Source organism: Leptinotarsa decemlineata, unplaced genomic scaffold, assembly GCF_025532065.1.
Source record: "Leptinotarsa decemlineata unplaced genomic scaffold, Ldec_3_MD MMD2_tig00003335_RagTag_RagTag, whole genome shotgun sequence".
In the NCBI taxonomy this organism is placed as follows: Eukaryota; Metazoa; Arthropoda; class Insecta; order Coleoptera; family Chrysomelidae; genus Leptinotarsa; species Leptinotarsa decemlineata.
This window is the reverse complement of record NW_027412587.1, coordinates 1,489,335-1,506,707: the sequence shown is the minus strand read 5'-3', so window position 1 is coordinate 1,506,707 and position 17,373 is coordinate 1,489,335. Positions and strand designations below refer to the sequence as shown.

At 34.9% G+C, this 17,373-nt stretch overlaps 1 protein-coding gene across 1 annotated transcript in view; it reads right to left on the bottom strand.

The window, feature by feature from the left end:
- Positions 1–2,678: 2,678 nt before the first annotated feature.
- LOC111518000 (engulfment and cell motility protein 2) overlaps positions 2,679–17,373 on the bottom strand; it is a 34,044-nt gene continuing 19,349 nt past the window's right edge. Inside the window, exons 7-13 of the mRNA XM_074177889.1 lie at positions 13,072–13,162; positions 12,824–13,019; positions 12,620–12,739; positions 11,908–12,063; positions 11,561–11,724; positions 3,060–3,181; positions 2,679–2,971 (exon numbers count right to left, since the gene is read on the bottom strand). Of these exons, the coding sequence (XP_074033990.1) occupies positions 2,775–2,971; positions 3,060–3,181; positions 11,561–11,724; positions 11,908–12,063; positions 12,620–12,739; positions 12,824–13,019; positions 13,072–13,162 (1,046 nt within the window). The 3' untranslated portion in view covers positions 2,679–2,774. The remainder of the gene's footprint in view (positions 2,972–3,059; positions 3,182–11,560; positions 11,725–11,907; positions 12,064–12,619; positions 12,740–12,823; positions 13,020–13,071; positions 13,163–17,373) is intronic.

Below are 17,373 nucleotides of genomic sequence, written 5' to 3'. Positions count from 1 at the left end.
ATAGCTCGAACTTTGCTCTGGCTCTTGCAGGATTGTTTTGCAGCCTCAAACTCCAGAGCGCTTGCCGGTGCATCCACGAGATGTTTGGGATGAGCTAGTGCCAAGGCCTGCCTCGTTTCTTGGTCGCTCCCCATGAAGCCGCCCCAGTTCGTCGGAAAAACTGCTTAGTCAAATTACCGCCGACAATTCGAAACTGCGGCCAGAGCGAATGGATGGAATGCAGGAGAAAAGGCGGTATCATTAACATTGGCGTTGCGTGGAGAAGCAACGAATATTTGGCAAACCCATGCGGCCCAAGAACAGGAAGACTATGACCAACTTATAAAACATCTTGAGCTACGGTATGGACAGGCACACCTAGAGGCCGTTTACCATTCACAGCTGAAGAACCGCTGCCAGAAATCAGAATCCCTACAGGAGTTTGAAGCCGACATTTTTCGATTGGTTCGTCTGGCATATCCTGCTACACCAGAAAATGTAATGGAGCGGTTAGCAGTTCAGACATTCTTGGACGGACTTCGCGACCAAGAAACGAGGCAGGCCTTGGCACTAGCTCATCCCAAACATCTCGTGGATGCACCGGCAAGCGCTCTGGAGTTGAGGCTGCAAAACAACCCTGCAAGAGCCAGAGCAAAGTTCGAGCTATCGAGGAAGATGGACAAGCGCCTGCTGATATTGAGTCCACAATCAGTAAAGTAATGAAGGAAGTGTTGAAAACAAATAAGATGCTGGAACTGTGGGAAAATTGGGCATGTACGTAGCAAATGTCCAGCATTCAAGAAGTCGAAAAGGGCGTTGATCAACGCTCCTGTTTTGAGCTATCCCCTACCTGACCGCCGAAATTTCATTTTGGATACGGCTCCAGCAACGTGGGACTTGGAGCAGTTCTTTCTCAAATCCACGATGGACAGGAGAAAGTTATTGGCTACTTCAGCAAAACGCTCAGTAAACCAAAGCGCAATTATTGAGTCATCAGGCGAGAGCTTTTGACCGTTGTCAAAGGTGTTGAGAACGGACCATGCCGCTCTCAAATGGCTTCTGCAGTTGAAAAATCCCAAGTGCCAAATAGCGCGCTGAATTGAGAGACTTCAAAAATTTGACTTCGAAATAGAATATCGAGCTGGAACTAGCCATAAAAACGCAGATGCCCTGTCACGGAGACCATGCCCCGATGACTGCTCACATTGCCGATGAGCAGAAGAGAAGGAAGCAGCTATTTGTAGAACTAGAGCTGTAGACGACAACTGGGAGGACAATAAGATCAAGGAAGCCCAAGAGAAAGACACAGATCTTGGTTTAGTCATCGGATGGAAGAAAAGTAATCAAAGACCATCGTGGCGGAGGTAGCAGGTTACTCGCCGGCTGGTGCAGAAAATGTGCTTTATGTGATGTCAGTAACGGACCTCGGATACGACCGAAAGCTCCAATACGCCAGTATAACGTGGGTAGTCCCTTTGAGAGAATCGTCATCGACATCGCCGGCCCGTTCCCAGAGTCCAACCATGGGAACAAATGCATCCTGGTAGCCTTACATCCACAGTCCGATGGATTGGTGGAACAAATGAATAAGACCATAAACCTCCACTTGTCCAATGTAGTCTCTGACCATCAAAGAGACTGGGACCAATACCTCCACCTGTTCCTGCTGGCTTATCGTTCGGCAGTGCACGGATCAAATACTCGAAAAAACCAGTTCAGCATATATATTTCCTGCTTTCGGCAAACAAGTGTTGCCCATCTTTACACTTGGCTGCACCGCGCTGATGAGGCCAATAGCCAGAAACACGTGTCCGCGGTTTATCCGTATTTTTTGAGTGTTGTGTCCACGAATTATTTCATTCTTGATTTGTATCATACACACTCGATAAAATCTCTATTTGTATTTATATCCTGAACCCGGATGTCACGCAGGTAGCTATAGCTGCCTACGTGGTCATGTTAGATGTAGCCTAGGAATTCTAGGTCTTCTAACTGGAACCACAAATGTGCGGTTGGCTTCTGTTGTTGACTCCGTGCGTATGTGTTGTTTCCTGTTTTCGGCAAACAAGTGTTGCCCATCTTTACATTTGGCTGCACCGCGCTGATGAGGCAAATAGCCAGAAACACGTGTCCGCGGTTTGCCCCTATTTTTTGAGTGTTGTGTCCACGAATTATTTCTTTCTTGATTTGTATCATACACACTCGATTAAATCTCTATCTGTATTTATATCCTGGACCCGGATGTCACGCAGGTAGCTATAGCTGCCTACGTGGTCATGTTAGATGTAGCCTAGGAATTCTAGGTCTTCTAACTGGAACCACAAATGTGCGGTTGGCTTCTGCTGTTGACTCCGTGCGTATGTGTTGTTTCCTGCTTTCGGCAAACAAGTGTTGCCCATCTTTACACTTGGTGGTTTAAGTACAAAGATGGTCTCTTTGAGAAAATTTGCAAGAATCTGTCAGGTATAAAGCAAATGCAGACACTGCCACCACCTGTAGACACTTCCCGCACCAGTGGATCTGAAAAATCAAATAGGTCTCCACTCTGTACGACCTTCAATAACATTTATATTTAACATCATTAGCTCCCCTTTTATGATCAAAAACATTTTGAGTTCGAATCAGAGGTGGAGAAACGGATTAATAAAGATATGTTTTATCCTCCTGATCCTCCTCCTCCTCCTGATGGAAATTACCCATTCTCAAATTATTTTTATTGATATATTTCATAGTTTACAACTTGTTTTTACAAACTTCTTTCCCATGTCATAAATACACTGGTTATTTGAACATACTCATCTTGCCATCTTTTTCTTTAGATGTTCAGATAAAGCTGGAGGTTTGGGTGGAACAAGAGGTTTAGGAAGAGGTGGCAAGGGTGGAGGATTCTTTGGAATTGAAATATTTTGTAATTCAATAATCTTCAGTCTCAAGTCCATTTCCACCAGTTCTTCCAACTCTTTCTTGTAGCGGTTACTTCTTTTAGGGTTGCCTAAATAATGAAAAAAAAAATAACTCGGTGAACAAATAAAGAATGAATGATAACATTTACGAAATTAGCATTCTGATCTGCTTCTTACCTGTCAGTATATGAAAAGCATCTATCCAATAACATGCCGTGCACTCATCCTTCGCTATGAAATGCCATTGTTTTTCTGTATAGTTTATCAAAATGGAGAAAGCCAGTAAAGGAGACTTACACCTGGAGAAAAAATTATTGACACGTGTAAAAAATCAGCTGAAAATTTGAGAGTCATTGATTATCCTTGGTTTGAAAAGAGGAATATCAGAATGAATTAATATGGTAGAAAAAATTCTGACTAGATTAACAAACTTTGTGAATATCTCATATGCATTAGAGAAATTTGTTTTGTCATGTACCAATGACTTTTTCTACAAAACATGCTTCAATTTAAACATCGAATTAAATTTAGAATTTTTATTGCAGCTCTGGTATTTGCAGTGGCGGATACAGAAAATGATTTTAAAGGGGGGGCAGTTTACAACTCAGAGTATAGGGTATATAACACCCCTCCATGAAGCACTGAGTCCTTGGAGGTTTTTTATTGATGTTCATTAGTATGCATTCAGGAACAAACATTTGAAAAAAAAAAACAAAACCGTTGCTTAGTTTCAAATATGGTATTACAACTAACAATAAAAAATATTTATATTAAAAGTAACCCTTACTATCATTACCACTGAGTGAAAAGCTGTTCAGGTACAAGCATAATAAATCAAAAAGTAGATTATAATGACTTTTTATTAATCAAATTCATTAATGGTAGAACATAATAATATTTTTATAATGCAAACATAATATTTTTGATATGAAGATTTTTTATAATACCTACACAGATAATTTTCTCTTGTGATTTCTCATGTATATGTCCAAGACTTTTTCAACCTTCATTGTAATGGAAATATACTGTATTTTAGTTTGTAAAACATTCAAATGGTTTACAAACTAAAATAAAGTCCATAGCTCCTCATGCACTTTTTACGCATTGTCATGTCCATTCCCTAAATTTAGTATTAAGCAAAGAGTGCAACAACATAAAATATTGCCGCGTATTTTTTTCAAGTTTGTCTGGATTTTCGGCATTCTTTTCAAAATCTACCAAAAGAAGCCATATTTTGAATGAAATATGTGGTAGCCGAATGCCAACTTTTGCTGCTACGCGTTGGAATTCTACATCTAGAGCAGGAATCACACGTTAAAAGGTAAGACCTCGTTAGTCCTTAGCTCGCACAAGTTTCTCAACTTCTGAGAGTTGTCGTTCGTATGGGGGTGGCAGCTGATTAACGGAAAAACAGATTTTTTTTTTAAAGACAAATTGATTGATGTCTTCAATTTTATCCTAAACAGTGACGATTTTAAAACCGACGACCCAAGTCTTAGGGAGGCGAGAGGTTTCAAATATAGTTTAAATGATCACAAGTTTTGTTTCTTGTTAGAAATAATTAAATTAATATTTGAACATACCGATGTTTTTTTTGTATTCTTTTAAATAAATCAACAGATATTATTTACTCAAAACAACGGTTAAATAAGTTAACAGAAATTTAGATGAATTTTAGAAATAACGATACATTTTTTAATAATATTTTCGAATCAATTGATTTAACTCTCGAACCGCCGGCGCCGAAAAAAAGAAAAACCAATTTAGACTTACTCGATTTGAGACAAAATTATAAACAGATTTAAAATGAAATATTGGACACCTTTTTAATGCAAATCCAAGTTGGATTTGCAGATTTACTTAAATTAAACTACTTTGATTTGTTGTTGTTTGAAAAATTTTCGTCCTGTACCAAAAATTTTCCCCAAAAACTTTATAACTCGACTTAATAGTTCAGTATCCATTTTTCGATGTTATTCAACTGAAAAATGAAATAATCGTAATGTACAGCGACCCTGAAATGTTTCAAAATTGCAAGTCTCCTTCAGATTTATTAAATTTTACGTTTAAAAATTGAGAGATTGCATGCGTGAGTTATATAAACTTATATCTATAATTGTGATAATTCCCATAACATCAGCGTCAGTTGAGAGAAATTTTTCAGCATTGAAAAGAATTAAATCCTTCAGTAGAAATTCGATGACTCAAAATAGATTATGTAATATGTCTTTTTTCAATTGAAAAAGAGTATATAAAAGAAATGACAGGCAACCCCCGATTTTATGACGAAGTAATTGACTACTTTGCCAATTTTAAAAATAAAAGGAAGCAGAGTAGGTAATTCAAAAAGTCTATATTTATTATATACAGACTTTATATATATTATAGGTATAATGTATATAAAAATAAATATTTTATTTATTTAAGTCAAGCACTCAACCAAAGATATTACCAAATATTGGAGTTATGTTTTATTTATTACAATTTGTAACTCAAGCAAAGAATTTTATTTTTATGTTTTTGTTTTATATTTTTATTTTGTAATTTGTTTTTTTGAGTTTTTGTTCGTCTTGGTTAAGAACGAATGTTATGTTTACTTTTATTTTCTTTTTTTATTTTTTCCTTCCTATCCAAAATTACAAAATACACCTTTCAATTCACCTTTCAAAATGCGGAACCCTCGCAGACTATATTGAACTTGAATGATCGCCGATTAAAAGTAGTTTGCGGGTGCCTTGTGAATTCACTTAAACAAACCAGATTTAACCTTCTTTCCTACCCCATCCTTCCTTTTCTGGCAAGACACGACTCTCACCTCCCCGTTGGTTCTTGATGGACAATAAAATTTACTTTTAGACCTGTTTTTATAAGCATAATTAAGTATTTGTGCTTATAAAATATTTGTAGCAATTTTTAACAAAACTGTTATATTAGAAGAGAAAAGTATTATTTATTGCCTGAGAAGAGTTCATTTATAATTAAATAACTCCCTTGTTTTTGTTTTTTAATGGTCAGTTTTATACGTATAATTTTCGGCAATACATAATTTATACATTTTTAATACACATTTATGCGGCGGGCTTTTCTGTGTGTATATAGTCTTATGACTTTAGCCTCCCCTGTTCTCCAATGCACGAGCCTTCACTGGTCACAAGAAGAGTGCACAACAGCTGCAGTAATATCCTGATGTTTGGGAGAGAATCGGCAAACTTGTAAGTTTGCGTTGAGTGTTTAGACAACTTATTTTCGAGATTTGATTTCCACATTTGTTTCCAAATTCGCAACTCACCTTTCAAAGTCGATGAGCATGCAAATCTTTTTTGCAGTTGATCTTGAACAATGTCATTTATATCCTTCTTGGAAAACCATGCCGTCAGTTTATTTATAATGAAATCTCGAAACGGGATGTACACTCATATGCGATAATAGACCTCGGGTGAGTCTGTGCATTAGATCGTTTTTTTTGTCAAGCTGTTGTCCTAGGCATTTGAATTACTATATCCATTTATTTCGCCAAATCAGCCGCCTAGTTATAAAGCTTCTTGAAGGTGCCGGAGTTATTGTCTCGTTTTTCTTGTATGCTCTGTATTGTAGCTTCTACAAGCGGTGAAGCTTACAGCATACACATGTATTCTGATTGGAGTATGTGAGCTAAGGATAAAGCTATTCCAAGTACCTCAGCCAACACTACTACACTAATTAAAAACTCTGCCGACAGAATAGAGTGCAGAAAAGCAAATGCATTACTTCCTCTAATTCTGGTGAACTAGCAATGGCTTCGAGGACAGTGTTTACTTATGTACGGTGACTACTTACAAGAGTGAAGTTGGGCGGAGTAAGTCAAATTATAAATTAATTTATTATTCCGTAACGTATAAAAACAGTTGAGCTCATCTATACCGGTCTGACTTTTTTTCCAATCATAATTTTTTTTTCACATGCCCCTGTGCCCGTGCCCCCTCCCCATCAGATCCGCAACTGGGTGTATGTGAAAAATTGCTTCACTGGAATCTTGGTTTTTGACGCTGATAATATCAACTAAAAATAATTGAAGCCAGGTTATTTTCATGCAAAAATTGGGAAAAGACACGAGTATAACCAAAACTAATCATGTAGAACATTTTTCTAATATCATCGTTTCTCATAATATTATCTATGATTATTTCCTGAAAGTACAAAGCCATATCAGTATTTTCTTTGTCTTTGAATGATACATAAGTAATGGGTCCCTACCAAAAAAAAAAAAAATAGAACACTCCACTTTCACCTCCTGAATCAATAGTAACCCACATTGTCATTTAGATAGATATTTTATTTTCCTCTGAATGTTATGATACAACACAAATATACATTATGAGAAACGTCAGACTCACAAATTTCAACAATTTTAAATCAATATACAGGGTGTCCCTGGACTTCCTCTTTTCCTCTCGGGAATGTATAGATGGGGTCAAAATATCACCAGTACTTCATATAACTTTTTTTCCTAAAATCCTTCGTTACCAAGTAACGGGCCCTCGAAGTTACAAAATGAAAAATGTTTTTCTTTGATAACTTTTCAAGTGAATATTCAAAATCATCCAAATTTTGGTAATTGACTAAACAAATGAATTCCTTCGATGAGCTTTCATGCAGGAGTCAGTTGTTTTGCTACAAAGTCAGGAACGGACTACCCCCGATGGTCCATACCCCAAAACTTTGAAATGACAGATATTTTTCAATATTTTTCAACAAATTAAGGTTACTTGGACAATTTTATGAATAAAAATACTCGTGTGGAAAGTCGATCGGAGCAACGAGTCTTGATAAAAATGTAGTTTCACTCGACGACATCAAACCCGCTCGTCCACCATTATTTGAAATGAATAATTATCAAAGCAGAAATAATAATGATAACGTTAATTCAACAACATTTATAACAGGAATAATACAAAGTATGCTAAAATGAAGTCGTAAACAAAAAGTACAGTACCTATATGGAAGTTTAAGTCACAATTGTGATAGCAGATATTTTTTCAAAAGAAATATCAAGTTCTGTAGATTCGTGGTGTTTTTAAACTAACAAGCTACTCTACTATGAAATATCGAATTCATTCCATATTTTGTATGTACATAATACGTGTGGAATAATCACGTTTCGTGTTGATCAGTTATCTGAATCTCATGAAACTCAACATTCGAATGTTTCAAATTCTTCTTCACAGCTAAACTGTTGAGGAGTTTCACTGATAATTATAATTTTATGGGAGAAATTCTTTAACACGAATCTAAATTTAGCTGAAAAAACGCACATCGGAAAAAATATTTACTATACTAATAAAAAGCAAACGAATGAACTACAAAAACGGCTGCACATGATCAGGTGAAAAATATCCAGGGAATAATTATGTTCCATTTCTTTCACAGATGTTGACAAAAAAACCTTTTAGAAAGTTTTGATAAAAAATGAGAAACTGGAATTCGATTTTGTTTTGTTGAGTGGTGCGTTGTCATATGACTATCATTGTATTGTCAATATTCTATAGGATATTTTGAATTTTTTTGATATGGCCGAACAGTTTACATTCAATGAATATGCAGATATGCATGTATTTCATGGACGAGCATTTTGTAATGCTGCAGAAGCTCGTCGTCTGTATTCCGAGCATTTTCCCAATCGAACGGTACCGTCAAGAGAAACATTCGAGCGTGTCGATCGCAGCTTGAGGGAGACAGGTATGTAATAATTGATAATTAATTTGAGCACGTTGTTTTATTTCGATATTATTGTAGGTACAGTTTTGCAAAACGAGGTGGTGAGGGCGCTCCTAGGACTGTACGTACCGTTGTATTGGAGGAAAATTTTTGGAAGCCGTCGCTGATAATCCTTTAATGAGCATCAGAAATCTATCAGAACAGTTCCATACATCCAAGTCCACTATTCATAGAATAATTAGGGAACAACTCCTCCACCCATTTCACATTTAGAAGGTACATGCCATGACACCTCAAGATTTTCCAGCACGACTGGAATATGCCAATTGGTTCATGGATAGGCAAAGAGAGGATATGACTTTTATTAATCGAGTTTTATTCACTGATGAAGCAGGTTTCAGTAGAGATGGAGTTATCAACTCTCATAATCTCCATATATGGGCCGAAGAAAATCCCCATGGGATATTGCAAACCAAACACCAACGGAAATTCAACGTGAATGTTTGGGCTGGTATCATAGGAAACCATCTTATAGGACCATTCGTTCTACAGGACCGATTGAATGGAGAACGTTATTTGGAGTTCATTCAGAACGATTTGAATGGACTTTTGGAACATGTTCCATTGCAAACCCGAAGAGACATGTGGTTTATGCATGACGGCGCTCCTCCTCATTTTAGTTTGATTGTGCGTGACCATCTGAACCATATTTTCCACAATAGATGGATTGGTAGAGTGGGCCATATTCATGGCCATCGCGGTCTCCGGATTTAAATCCATTGGATTTCTTTCTGTGGGGGCATCTAAAAAGCCTTGTTTACGCTACACCTATTCACACAAGAGATGCATTGTTGAATAGAATAACATTACATTGTGAAGCCATACGAAACGACCCTGGAATGCTATTTCAAGTACAGAAAGGGTGTCTTCGCAGACTAAGAAAATGTATAGAGAGAGAAGGTGGTCATATCGAGCAGTTTCTGTAGTGGATTTTTCATTTCTGTTTGCTCTTGAGGCTCTTGAGTTTCGTTAGTTAAACGTGTTTGCATTATAAAAATTCGTTATGAACATTTTACCTATCATTTCCATTTTCCTTAAAAACTAATATTTTCGAATAATGGTAGACATCTCAGGATAAATGTTGTTGAATTAACGTTATCATTATTATTTCTGCTTTGATAATTATTCATTTCAAATAATGGTGGACGAGCGGGTTTGATGTCGTCGAGTGAAACTACATTTTTATCAAGACTCGTTGCTCCGATCGACTTTCCACACGAGTACTTTTATTCATAAAATTGTCCAAGTAACCTTAATTTGTTGAAAAATATTGAAAAATATCTGTCATTTCAAAGTTTTGGGGTATGGACCATCGGGGGTAGTCCGTTCCTGACTTTGTAGCAAAACAACTGACTCCTGCATGAAAGCTCATCGAAGGAATTCATTTGTTTAGTCAATTACCAAAATTTGGATGATTTTGAATATTCACTTGAAAAGTTATCAAAGAAAAACATTTTTCATTTTGTAACTTCGAGGGCCCGTTACTTGGTAACGAAGGATTTTAGGAAAAAAAGTTATATGAAGTACTGGTGATATTTTGACCCCATCTATACATTCCCGAGAGGAAAAGAGGAAGTCCAGGGACACCCTGTATATTAAAATCGTTCGACATTGGATACACGTTATAAACATCCGACTTAGTTTGATATTGACTACTCGAAACGAAATAAAATATAATAAAATAATTAAAATTCTGATGGATGCTGTAAATTTTTTGTCAAGAAACTCTTGTATTGAGTAGTAGTTTTTTTTGAATCAACATTTTGTTTAAATTATTTTCAATTTTTTTTTTATTTGTATCCTTCAACTCTTCCATCTCACATATTTCGTTACATAATTTTATTCCCATATAATGTAGATTTTCTTGTCCTTTTGGTGATCTCGAGAAGGATTGATGATCATGTCTTTGTACGGAGTGTTATATATAGTAGTGGAGATAATAATTTTTATACATAATATGTACAATTGTAGAAAAAATATATAGACGAAGTAATGTCATTATGCCAAGATTGACAGTGATTCCTATATGGAGTTGTGTTTGATATGTTAGTCAGACAGTGTAAAGTTTTTTTCGTGTGGTGAAAAGTTAACCAAAGCTGTGTGCTTGACCCCAGAATATAAGACCATATGAGAGATTCGATTGTATAAGTCCAAAATATAGTAGTTTGAGGATAATTCACTATTCAAAAACAATACTATACAGTGGGTTACGTAAAACATAAGGAAACAATGAAAACTCTGATTCAAACTCAATAGAAAAAAATATTTGTTATTTGAAAACTTTTTTTATTTCATTAATAAAATGACCTGCTTTTATTACCCGTTTTTGTTATTTATTTTCACCTGTTCTGTTATTCAACTCAAATACATTAATAGTATTTTTCAAAGAACATAATCTGATTCAATTTGAGCGATTATCAGAACCGTATTAAAAAATAGCAATTCATCTGAAGATTCATCCAATCACTCAAACTTTCAGAAATATTGATTAACTGCAATTTCAAAAAAATATATGGGTCCGTATTCAAAACTTTAAAGTTAGGACGATACCTTGTATGAAAATTTTATAATATTCTGATAGGACAATGAGAGTTGGCATGACAAAGGAAAATAGTGAATATATTTCTAATAAAATTTTCACAAACACATTTTCTATTTTTTACGTATACCCCCGGAACCAAAAGAGCTGGAGTCGATTTTTTAGTATCATACAATAGTAGGTACCTAAAAATAAACAACTTTTTCATAATAAAAGTTGCTATTAATTTGCACATATTTACTCAAATTTGAATCTCGCTGCAACTTCTTACTATACTTTCATGTCAACTCCTTATATTAAAGTCAAATTAGTCCCGAAATTTTATGAAATGCGAATGATTTTTTGAATGGTTGAAATCCATATAGGTATTTGAAGCGATACTTACAAATGGATATGTTTACAGTTCAGTCCAGTTGCTACGTGTGTTATTTCTGCAAGTTTCACTTTCTCCCTCAATTCTTTAGACTGTGTTTTTTCATCGATGACATGATATAAAAGAAGTTCTTTTTCATTCTTGCTCAGTTCTACAAACATAGATCCGCTTGTTTTCTGAAAGATGCATATAGAAATATAGAAGACCAATCGTGTACATTATTATATTTTATTAAAATATTGTTTCATACGATAAAGTCTGATAGCAATAAAGTTTGCCATGCAATAAATGTACTTGTATGAATTGGCCTCTTTTTCAGAATATATCTCGCTCCAATAATTGTCATCACGTTACTTTACCTTTTCATAAACATTTGGAAAAAAATCGCCTTTCTTGATGATGTTTTTCCGGTTTTCCACGACGTAGGACTCATTTTTGTCATTAAATTTTTCTCTCAGTTCTTGGATGCTTTGATTATTTTCTAAAAAGTATTTAAGTTCTTCTTCTTTTTCTTTCTGAAAATAGAGTTCACATATTATATTATCAATTGACAGGGTGTTTATCAAACATGCGGCAAAAAATTAAGGGGCTTTTCCTTGCACTATTCTAAAGATATTTTGTCCTTTGATGATTTTTAATAGGGCGCTTTGTTTACGGGACGAAAAAAATTTCGACTATAACAATTTTGGTAATTTTAAAATTATTAACGTAGCCGAAACAAAAGTATAGCGTAGTACACTGGACCTACCAAGTAATAAAAAATCTAGGCAATAGTTCATACTACTCCAGTGGACGATGTAGAAGATTTGAGAAGTCGGATAATTGCTGGGTGTAACGCAATCAGGAACGATCCTGGTGTTTTTGAAAGAGTTCGGGAGTCGATGAGGAGATTGGATTCTTGCATTCAACAGTTGTTATTGTCGAAATTATTTTTCCCCCCGTATTTTCGAAACAAAGCGCCCTATCAAAAGTCACCAAAGGACAAACTATCCTTAGAATAGTTCAAGGAATAGTCCCTAAAATTGTTGCGGCATGTTTAATAAACACCCTGTATAAACAATAAAGTCATACCTGCCAGTGTTCCGAAACCGTCGTAAAATTTATCTCTTTTATTTCATCAGTTAATATCTTTATAGTCATTGGTCTTTTAGTTAGTACTATTTTGACTTGTTTTTGTAAAACGTTCATTACCTACAGAAACAGATGGTTTTTAATATGATATACATGGTTATTCAGCTGAAACCTCAAAATTTACGCTTAATAGAATGCATTTACTTTTGAATAATCTTCTATTGTTGAAACCTTCATTTCTCTTCTCGTTTTGGATAACAACCACATAGTTCTAGAAAAGAGTTCCAGGAAAAATGGCTGTCTTGGGGAAGTATTGAATACAATTGGTTGATAAAATACACTTTTAGAGTCCGGTGGATCTAACCCAATATCTAATAATTTAGCGAGCATTTTAACTACCCTGAAATGATGAAAACATTCTATTCGATATTTTAATATATCCATTTTTATACCTTTCACTTGTAACGAATATTCCTGGTTCATAAACTTTTTCTTCAATTTGAGACTGATAAAAGTTTTTTTTATGGGTGGATTTAAAGTGTCCTGAAAAATTCAAAAACAGAGATTATACATTTACATTTGTGTCGTTTTTATATTAGGTTGTTTCAAAAGTTTTGTCCGTTTAATTGTCATATGCTTTTGTAGCTCCATAACTCAATAAATATTTTTTCTACTGTGTCATGGTATATACTGATTAATAAGGAAATTTGTACTCTATGCATTGGTGCTGTTCCTTTTTTCAGTTATATGATGTTTTCTTTACGAATTCAAATTGAACCAAAGCGCTGCCGAAACAATCCGAAAAATTATAAGGTATTTGGCAATGATAGTGTTAATTAACGCACTGTTCGACGTTGGTTTGCAAAATTTCGTTCCGGAGATTTTAGCATCGAAGATGAGCCCCGAAGTAGACAATGTACACTATTTAGGTAATCATAACATACTATGCGAATCTCAATATGGATTCATAAGCCATAAAAACACAGGCGATGCAATCTTCTCTTTTCTGAAAGATGTATATGTTGGTTTAAAAAATAAAGAATCTATTGGGACAGTGTTAGGAATCACACGTTACAAGGTAAGACCTCGTTAGTCCTTAGCTCGCACAAGTTTCTCAACTTCTGAGAGTTGTCGTTCGTATGGGGGCGACAGCTAATCAACGGAATAAACAGATTTTAAACAGAGACATTTTTAAACAGTATTCTGTGATTTCTCAAAAGCGTTCGAGTGCGTGAACCATGAAACACCATTATTTAAACTTCAGTGCTATGGCTTTAGATGATTTTCATATAACTGGCTTTACAGTTATCTAACAGGCAGGAATCAGTTAGTGAAACTCCAAGGAAATACATGGCATATTGAGAATAAATCATCAGGTGTACCACCAGGTTCGGTTAAAGAGTCCTATTCTTTTTCTGCTTTATCTGAATGATCTGGTAACCATTGACATTAAAGGGGAGTTCACACTTTTTGCGGATGACAGCACGAACCTTTAGCGTGGGACAAATGAAGATAATCTCAGAGACATCATAACTCTGGATCTCTATAGGGTTAAACAGTGGTGCCATTCAAACTCCTTATGTTTCGGCACAAATAAAACAAATATAGTTTGCTTCAAACTCAACTTTTACGACTTATTTATAGAAAATCACGCTATAGTTAACAAAACTTACCCAAACATTTTAGGGGTATTTATAGATGATAAATTAAAATTTGATGAGCATATAACAAATTTATGCAAAAAAATAGCATCTGGCTGCTATGCAGTTCGGGTTATTTCTAACGAACTCAATCAATCCTCAGCCTGAAATGTGTATTTTTCCTTGATAGATTCGCACTTGAGATATGGAATTGCCTTTTGGGGCTTTTGTAGTCACCAACTACTAAATTCAGCATTCTTTCTATAAAAAAGGGCTGTCAGATATATATGTAGGACAAAATCATAAAACCAATGCAAACCACTTTTCATCAGTCAGAAATATCTTACTGTACCTTGTTTATTACTTTTAGAAACCGTTTGCCTAATTCTCAAAAATACTCCAACTCAGCAGCAAATAATGACAGATGTTACCACACGAGAGGAAGTCAGATTTTACTTTTGCCAATCCCAAAATCAACAATAACAAAATTTTCTTTGATATATGAGAGCAAGAAAATATACACCACCTTCTAATGTGCTATAGGCCAATATCAAATTTGAAAAAATCAGAAAATTAGTTAAAGGAGTACTTCTGCAAATAGTCTACTATGACTTAAAGGAATAATACGATGATGTATTTTAACTCTCAGTATTTCAGATATACACTGTGTCCGTAAAGTATGGAACAAATTCATTTTTAGCTAAACAGGTCATTTTAAGAAATAATCCTGAAATACGTTGATTTTTTATGTTAATAAAATTAAAATAATTACGTTCGAGTAATGACGTCACCGTCATTTTTTTTAAATGGAACACCCCCATTTTGTCTCAATTTTCGGATTACTCTAGCTGAGCTGATTCCAAAAATGTATCACATGTTGATTCCAATTGGTACAGGCTGGACAAAAATACAGTAGTTGTGTGTGTGCTAATAAAGTAACGCGTAACATTCTTTATTAGGTAAATTAACAATATTATCAAAAATACTTATTGTCTAGCGGCAATTGGTTTAAATGTAACACCCCGTAGTTTGCTACATGTTTAGAGTAATAAAAATGAGCCGTTTCCAAACATGTTTGGTACTTGTGGTCTAGCAGACAGAATATGAAAGAAATTATTTCTTATCTACATTTCTAAAAAACATAGTCGTCTAGTTTTTTGTGAAATATCATTATTTGTTTAGTAATTTATTGATGTTCAGTGACAGTTTAGTACTACAATATTTTTGGTATTCGTGAATATTCGAATGATTGCTTAGATTTAATTGGAAGTAGAAATGGAGTTAAGTGTTAAACAAAGAATTGAAATACTTATGATGATTGAGTATGGAGACAGATCGCGAAATCAGATGGAAGTGTGCAATTTGTTTAATGATAAATATCCAGAAAGACCTATAACGCGTTCAACAGTCAGTAAGCTGGAAACGAAATTTCGAGAAACTGGTACGGTTGCAAATGTACGCAAATCAGGTCGTCCCCCTGCAAATGCTAATACAGCATTAGATGTTTTACTGAGTTTTGAAGAAGATGCGCACACTTCTGTTCGTAAAGTTGGTCGCGAAATCGGTGTTGGCAAAACAACGGTACACAAACTATTGAAGATTGAAAAATGGCATCCTTATAAAATCAAACTTGTGCAAGAATTAAACGAAGATGATCCCGATAGACGACTCCAATTTTGCGAAGAAATGATGGATAAATGTCACCGAGACCCTCTCTTGATACAAAACATTATTTTCACGTTAAATGGTGAGGTTAACCGTCAGAATTGTAGATACTGGGCAAAAGAAAACCCCCACTGGATGCGTGAGCATCATACACAATACCCTCAAAAGGTAAATGTTTGGAATTGTACGAAATCGAATCATTGGACCCTACTTTATCGAAGGTAATTTAAACGGGGCAAAGTACCTTGAGTTTTTAAGGGGGTATCTCGTACCTACTTTACGTAATTTATTTCCCAGCAGACGTAATCCTGGAGGTTTTGATGAAAGTTTATGGTTTCAACAGGATGGTGCACCTCCACATTATGCTGTAGATGTCAGAAGGTACGTAGATGCAATTTTTCCGAACAGGTGTATTGGTAGACGTGGACCCACTGAATGGTCAGCGAGGTCACCAGATTTAAATCCTTTGGATTATTTTCTGTGGGGCCATCTGAAGAATGTTATTTATAAAACGAAACCAGCAAATATTGAAGATGTACAAGTGAAAATTCGAACAGAAATTAACAATATTACGCAAGAAACCATACACAAGGTTCAACAAGAATTTGTACACCGTTTGGGTTACTGTCAAATACAGCAAGGGCTGCAGTTCGAACATTTAATATAAAGTCATGTATTCCAGCATATTCTGTCCGCTAGACAATAAGTATTTTTGATAATATCGTTAATTTACCTAATAAAGAATGTTACGCGTTACTTTATTAGCACACACACAACTACTGTATTTTTGTCCACCCTGTACCAATTGGAATCAACATGTGATACATTTTTGGAATCAGCTCAGCTAGAGTAATCCGAAAATTGAGACAAAATGGGGGTGTTCCATTTTAAAAAAATGACGGCGACGTCATTACTCGAACGTAATTCACCCTGTATATTAGATTATTATTTTAAAATACGGTAAATTAACATCAAAAATCGACGTGTTTCAGGATTATTTCTTAAAATGACCTGTTTAGCTAAAAATGAATTTGTTCCATACTTTACGGACGCAGTGTATATCTGTAATAATTGATTTATCAATTATCTGTAATGGTTTATATATTGTTTTATTTATGTGTATTCACATATGTACATTTTTTAACCCTATAATGATAGTTCACTGTATATCATAATTTTGATATTTTTTTATACTTCAACATTGTTGACTTCATAAAGTTTCACTAGTTTTGTCAATAAGGATTTCTTGGACAATAAAGCATGATTGATTGATTGATTGACTTATGTCAATACAGTTCATGTAATCAATATTGGAAATTTTAAAAATACATTATTACTGGCTATTTTCCTGAAGTGTTGTATTGTGCTAAGTAAATACAAACTGTTTCTGTTATCTATTTCTGTCCTATTTTGTTACATATACATATATTCAGTATCTACTTGAAATTG